This window comes from Ptychodera flava, chromosome 22, assembly GCF_041260155.1.
Source record: "Ptychodera flava strain L36383 chromosome 22, AS_Pfla_20210202, whole genome shotgun sequence".
Taxonomy (NCBI): Eukaryota; Metazoa; Hemichordata; class Enteropneusta; family Ptychoderidae; genus Ptychodera; species Ptychodera flava.
This window is the reverse complement of record NC_091949.1, coordinates 31,992,493-32,000,208: the sequence shown is the minus strand read 5'-3', so window position 1 is coordinate 32,000,208 and position 7,716 is coordinate 31,992,493. Positions and strand designations below refer to the sequence as shown.

General features: G+C 44.3%; 1 protein-coding gene across 1 annotated transcript; it reads right to left on the bottom strand.

The window, feature by feature from the left end:
* Positions 1-2,677: 2,677 nt before the first annotated feature.
* LOC139122339 (neurogenic differentiation factor 6-B-like) lies at positions 2,678-3,280 on the bottom strand. Its single transcript, XM_070687734.1, has one exon. The coding sequence runs from the start codon at positions 3,278-3,280 to the stop codon at positions 2,678-2,680; it is 603 nt and encodes a 200-aa protein (XP_070543835.1).
* Positions 3,281-7,716: the final 4,436 nt, after the last annotated feature.

Here is a 7,716-nt window from a genome sequence, read left to right as displayed (position 1 = left end):
GTCACAACACGGAGGATATCATCTTTCAAGTGACAGAAAAGATGGAGAAAGCGGTGAAAATGTGTGCCAAAAAGAGGTCTGTTCAAACGGACAAGTTGTCAAACCAAAAAAGTTTGAAAATGACCAACGGGACATTGCAGCAACACTTTGCAACCATTTCCATTTTGTTCCAGATGATACAAGACCTGAAAAGCTGGAGGCGAGACACTGCCCTGCTCGTATGTTTGAATCACTTTCGCCGTAAAGGAGGTCGATGCTTGAGTTCATGTTTGCCCACCAATATCACTATGGAGATATGTGTGAGCCAAAATAATCTCTGTATTTCCGTTGCCATACCTTCGAGAAACAGGGTTGATCAATCGGGCACTTTTCTGGGTTTTTTTGGTTTTTGTTTTTTGTTTTTGTTTTTTTATCTTGATGCGGTGTGACACATTAAGTAAACCTGCAAATTTGGCAAAATTGTGGGTAGTTTTCAAAAATGGGAATACGTCTTCGGTCGATGGTTTTTAAAATTAGGTTTGGTCAGGTTATACCGGTAGCAGACATATTTCTTACTTGTCCTGTTCACGACGGTGTCCTTCCGAAGGCTTGCTCAAGTCCTGAACGTGCGCCACCGTGTTCCAAAGATAAGAGAGAGCAATATTTTATAGACTAAAACGCGCCAAACTGCTGAGACGCAATTGTGCTGATTAGGTTAAGAATCATTGAGTTTCGGCTCCTTGACATTTTCATGTAAATGGTGGTCAAAAAATTTTGGGGGGAAAAACCACAAATTAGCGAAATGAGCTATTCTGTCTATTTACGTAACATGGCCAGTTCTACTTGGCGCGTTCGACGTTCATCTCGCAGGTTCAATGTTTTGACACATTTCTGTGTGTGTTCATGCATCAGAAAATCACGTGACCATCAAGCCAAACCTGACGGATATCGCGTCAAAGCTCCAATACCTTTTTACCTAAAATGGCATTTTCTAAGGACATTCTGAAGTGTGTACAGTCTCGTTTGATCTTATTTTGTCACGCACGTTGGTTTGACAAGACCAGATCAAGGTGAGTTTAATCCTTGCTCCCAACCAAACTTATAACTTAAGATAATGTTTTACATATCTACGAGAACGGTATTTGTATCTGATGAAATAACTCATGAGAATCGGGCATGTATATCACGATAGGTTTGATATGATAGACCACTGAACACACAGGTCGGCAGTATATTGAGACAAGTATGTGCTGTATGCATATTGCAAGAAAAGAATAATCCCCCGGATAGGAAAACTAAATTCAGCAATTAATTTTAAAGCCAGGGCGACTTTTGGAGTCTTCCAACCGATATTGTTGGAGTACACGTAGCTAAGGTAACGGATATATGTAGACCCGGAGATTCGGGTGCAATATTTACAGCCCCGTTGCCAAAGTTTATCAAATGCGTGGGTTTGAATTTCGGTGACTCCATTCAAAGGGCACGTAACCTTTCCTTGCAATCACAGAACTATGTTCATACACAGGGCTACTGTGGTTCAGTTGCAGGATTCCGCCATACCAAGTAGCTTCAATGTTTGTGTATCAACTGATGCTTGAAAAACACCCCGCCCCCGCTCGTGTCTAGTACGACCATTCATTTGATTATTGGGACGTTGAAACGGTGTAAAATCAAATAAATTCAGTTTCCCCGTTGCCAAGTTGCGATCGATTGGTACCATGGACCTCAGCAACAACATTCTCTTGCTCGCGTTTCATAGCAAATACGATTTAACTTTCTAGTGCTGTATTTTTTCAACACCATCAATCCAAAGTGGGTTTTAGACACACATAATCCCTTTCTTAACAGGCTTTCAAAATTTTGACAAAGCAACACTTTCCCCTAAGACCTTTCCCCTATCCCTGAGCCGTCTCAAAATAAGCGCGATAACTTGATTACGGCTTTCAAAAATATATCGTGAACACCTTTTCTCTTACATTTAAAAGGCGTTGCAAAAAGAGAATAAAACACATAGAAGTGTTTGATGTCTACAATCGCTTTTCTATGTGATAATTGTTCAAAGTGACAACTTTAAATAGTAATGAAACGATCAACAATAATTGCTTTAAAGACTGCACCAAAGGTTTATTTATATAATTATTAAAAAATATGATATTGCATAGAGTCATGGAATATCTGCCACAGTGCAGGACGAGAAAATGAAATCAATTGTCAGGGTATTGAGTTTTCTCTAGTGTCGGTCCGTTCACAGATCAACGCACATATTTAATCATACCTAGCATGATCGGACTTTACCTAAGGAGAATGACTAGACTGTGGCTATCTAGAGAGAGAAAGCTGCCACGTCCTGCTTCAGCCAAGTACTGAATAGAATAGCGTAAACAGCTTCGCTGGGTGAAATGGTGTGCGCTTTCTCTGAAAAGTGTTTCACGGTCAATTACACAACATACTAAAGTGAAGACTTCAGTTTTGAAAAGTACAACATCAAGCATACATTATCTTTACCAAAAATAAATTAACTTACACACGTTGCAGTGTTGTAGACTGCATTGTTTGAATAATTAAAAAAAAGTATTACAGCTTGCAAGTATTTCAGTAATGTGTAATGGATGGATATGTGAACACCTTCAAGGCCTTGGAATGACTCCGCCTTTCGATGCACTGCAAATGATCTACAGTAGTATTTACAGTTCCCTTGTCACTTAGTCGCGTGTCTGTTGTTGGTAGCGTTCTGTGCGATAGACTGGGCCAGTGCCTCAGCGTTATAGTTCGGTTTTCCGCCAATTTGCTTGACTTCTTGCAGTATTCTGGTCAGTGCCAAGATGTAGTTCTGCGCAAGAAGTAAAGTTTCCATTTTGCTAAGTTTTCTGTCTGACGGATAGTGCGGTACCACTTTCCTGAGTGAGTCCATTGCTTCGTTTAGCCGCCGCATTCTCGTCCGCTCACGTTCGTTGATGGTGAGTCTCCGGTTGTTTCTGGCGTCATAGGTGTTGTGTCGTGTCCTGCCGTTCGATGAAGACAAACGTGAACGGGCCTTCAGGCCAGAGTCAGTCCTCTTGATGGTGTTAACGTTCTCATTGTTTTCTTGCGATTCTCTCTCCTTGCTCGAACTCATAGCGATCGGCGACACGTCCTCGAAGCCCGAGTCCACAGAACACGTCGATAGGAGGCCACCGTTGAAGGCGATAATCTGTTGGCTGTACGGGAACGTCTCTGCCATGGGCTCGCTCACTTCTACATGCAGCGTAGTCGCGAACGGTGTTTTAAATTCGGTGGGCTGTGCAAAGTATGCTTCGGCCATTGTTGTCGCTTTTGCCAGAGTCAGCCTAAACACGTTATTGCGTTGGAGTTCTGAATGTTAGAGGTGAAGGTATTGTGTGGATACGTCGTCAATGCCGGGAGGGCGGGGTGGTTGGCGTATCACACCACAGTCCTCCGCTAGCAGCGACAATAGTTATCCAACGAACAGCGTCGAGACTTTGGTACGATTGCCAATGCAAGATGTTCAGGCGACGATCTCGATGTCGTTACCGGCCGTATGGTCGAGCGATCAAATCTCCACTGGCGAAATGTGCGGGTAAGCCGATGGTAATTGTCACTGCCAGCAAGTCGTAGTTGCGATTTCTGCAGCACCGTTGCAGTGGTCGGCAATTACCGGCCAATTGTGACGTAAGGCGACAGGTCTATGTAAACGCCGTTGTAATGTCTTCAAGGGTCGCCTTCCAGCGCCTTGGTAGAATTGCTTGAGTTGCGGTGGGAGTGAGCAAGAGAGCACAATCACTGTTTACCGATACAACTGCGTACGTCCCCTCTGCGCTTTTATACACTACTGCCATGAGCTCGCGTTAGAATGACACACGACGCTGACCAATTAGATTTCACTTATTAAGTAATTAACCACGCAAATTCAAGGGTATCCCTCCCACGTACTTACGGCCAGCCTATCAGGCTCGCTCACGGTATTGACGGTCAAATAATATCGGTGAATTGAGAGCTGTCAATTGAACTCATTAAAATGCAGGCTACGCGTTAGCAAAAGGCAATACGAGCACGTCTGATTCAACCCGTATGCTACAGTGTGGATTTGGTCAATTTGTAGCCGATCTTACTCATGGGTGCCTATCCAACAGATGGGAATATGGGGTCGGCAATCGGTATCGAAGTGACACATACAAGAAGACAGAATCATGTAAATAGAAAGACAAAGGCAAACTCCCCAGGCCAAATGAAAAATCTCATCGACCAATAAAGGTCAAAAGTTTATTTCGTTCTCGTTGACTATCTACATATACATTTGTCGAAAGTGTCTTTCCGTCTCTCTTAGCAGGTGTACGGTGTGTAGTAATTAAGGCTAAACAAAGAGCACTAATGTTTTTGCTGTTGCTCCTTGCGGGGTTCGCCTTTCGGGTTTTCGACGACGAAATCTCAGAAATCTTCTTGGCTGTTCCAGTACCGAGACTTTCAAGAGCTGCTCTTAAGGCTTAAGGCACGTTGGTTCGCCTTGCCCTCCAGTTTTATACAGTATTTTCGGTTAGCAAAGCCATCCACAGTGGCTTAAACGGGACAGCGGCGTTGTCTACCCCTAGCACATCCATAACTGTAGTCAGAGTGTGGCTGAACAGACTTGTTAACTGACCCCACTTGATCAGGAGTAATTGGCCTACAATCATTAAGCTGTTCCTTCACCAATTGCTCTTTTATTTGCGTCGTTCATTCTCTGTCAATCTTGTGTATTCAACTCCAGTCCCCTCGTTCTGTTAGAACGCAGTTGTAATACGGAAACGCTCACACACCCGGGCGCTCAAGGAAAGCCTCTTTCTGTCCCACTGTGGTCTTACTGCGTGCCCGATGTAATCGATGGTGTGCGTTTGTGGGTCCCCGTCCGTTTACTGCCTGTCTATCGAACACCGGTTTCAGTCTAAGTTTTTTATCAATATTAGGTTACTGGCGTAGTTCACTGAAAGGTGCCAAAACAAACTATACCCCGCTTTGTATTCTCGCGAAAGCCGCAGAACTCATTAATTTTGAATTTCCGAGACCGTCGAGAAAATGAGGTGAACGTTGCGTCGCCGATAGCGCGGGTCCGTGATTGGATTTAGAAATCATCTATCCATTCGTTTGTAAACCCTAATCGTGTCTTCACAGATGCCCCCCATGCATTACTGGCAGGGTACACCGTAAACCTGAACAGTCACCTAAACTTTTTCTGCTTAGTGTCGCTCAAAAGTGAACCTCTCACAATGTACAACGCCATCTGTCTGTCGCGTTCTGCAACCGTCTCGCCTGGCTGCGTATATTCTATAATCATAGCAAGCCGGTCTTTGCAAGACACGCAGTCAGGTTCCCACCGTAGTGACTACACACAGGCACTTCTACACACCAAACTGAGGCATATACTCATCTCTAGTGTGCTCATATTTGCCACTGCGAGTCACTTTTGCGATTGCCGTCCATGGTGCAAACGCTAAGCGGGGATCGGCTGTGCCGACTTGGAACGGTATGAACAATGAAAGGGCTCCTTGTTGTGTCGGGACGGGCTGCTGTTGCCGTCGCCCATTCGGGTATGGTGACTCTTGTCAGGAGCGCCCGCTAGGAGATAAAAGCGCTCGGTTTGCGCAGTGTGAACTGTCTTTTCAATAGACCTTGAACAAACTGAATGTCACTATGCTGTGCGTTGGTCACTTGGTCATGCCAGAATGCTACACACTTTGCAGTTCGGTGTCTCACTTCGACCTTGACCTCCATACGAATCCATTGATCAAGTGAAGGTGATAAACTCATAACCTGAACATAGAGATCCATTCATTCTGAAAATGTCTGTTTACACACAAAACCCAAACAAACCAGCGACAGGCAATGTCACAGCGAATTTCTACGAAACAATAGATAAAAAAACAGTGAAGGGGGCGCTAGAGACGTTAAATGGATCTCAGTGCTAACTTGCACTCCAAAATAATGACAGTTATATTCAGAAACCTCTCTACTCTTGCCCGTACGTACAGTTGACTTGTCGGCCTATACTATAGGACAGCCGTTGATCTTGTTAATTTCACAGTTAATAGAAAATGCACATGCGATATACTCTATATATATATGCGTGCACATGCATAGTTCGTGTGCAAGAATGTGTGCATGTGTGTATGGATGGATGGGTAGATGGGACGGATGGATGGACGGACCGGTGGATGGATTGATGGAAGGGTGCATAGAGAGGTGGGTGCATAGATGGATGCATGGATGTATGTTTGTACGGATGCACAAATGGACGCCTATATGTAGGTACAGTATCTGTATTTCTCTATGTATCAAGTCATACATGTATTTGTGCATGTGTACTGTGTACTCATTCAATGTGAACTTTATTCAGCACACCTGTATGGTGTAAAGATATATAAGCAAGTCCACTGTCGACATTGAGAAGATTGGCCGCTTTTTGCAGGGTTCGTTAAAAATGAAGAAAGCAAGAGAAACTAATGGTATGCAAGTAAGTGAAAAGAGGATTCGGATGAGAGTCTACATGAACTAAATCAAATTCACTCGTAACATTTTTGTCAGTTAATATTCCTCAATCACCTTGCTGGCTACAGGGAGGCTCTGATCAAACTTCTCTGTCGGAATAGACCATCTAAAAAGGCGCCCGATGTGCGGAGTGTGCTAGTCGCATTGTTGTAAGATGTGTTCGACGAAAAGCGTGAGAATATGACAACTCATGTCACTTTTCACAGTCCGCCCAGGCGTGCGGCGGTACACGTGTCAATTGTATGCCGACGGATTCCTACGCGTCGTGCCGAAGCCCAATCAGGATGTAAGCATCGCATACTGTTAGATATGAGTCCGAAGGAGCTCGAACGGCAACCACTCTCCCCCTCCAGGTTTGAGCTGAGACATCGCCTCGTTTCAAGATGACGACTTCGCAGGTTTTTACCCCCTGGCGGTCTATGCAACTTTTCCCCCTATTTGAGGAAACGCGTGCACCGTTGACGTATCCACAAACGGTGGTTACGAGCCCAATTAAGACTGTCCTACCTTCGAACAAAGCCAACACGCGCCGTGGCCTTGGGGGAACTGACTTTTCTCATTGTCTACTCCATATCAAATGATCCTAGAAATCCAGCTATGTTGCCTGGTCACATCGGAAAGCGGCCTAGGCATCTGTCTCAGGAAATCTAATTTTAGTGTTTCTTCCTAGTGCCTACACTAGCCATCGAGTAGGTGTACATCTAGACAACATCGAACGTCGAACATAAAGCTTGTACTGTTTTGCTAGCCAGAGCCCTAACCGACAGTTGAAAACGGGTGCAGTTTTCAGTGACTTGCACCGGAGGCTTGCGGGCCACAAGTACAATTAGGGAGATTATTCCACGCAAAGGCATACACAATAAACTTAATCCTGTTACAAAAGGGTGACCACGAATGAGATTAACAGATTCTATTACAATACAACACTGAAACAGCCACGTCATGGCGAAGTGAAGGTAGCTTCAATATCGGATCTGCGCGCGCCAAGGTTTCTAACAAGTTTCACAGCGTTTATTATTCTCCCTGCAGGTGAATGCTCTCCCTTGCTATCATTTTAATTATCATAAAAATCAGCTGGGGGTCGATGGCCTCGTGTGACTGGTCCAAAATGAATTAAATTTGAAAGTGAGTAGGCCTAGAGTTTGAAAATCAATACCGCAAAATCAGTAACCATATCGTCAGTTTGCATTCAATGGATCACTGGCAGAAAGCTGTTTA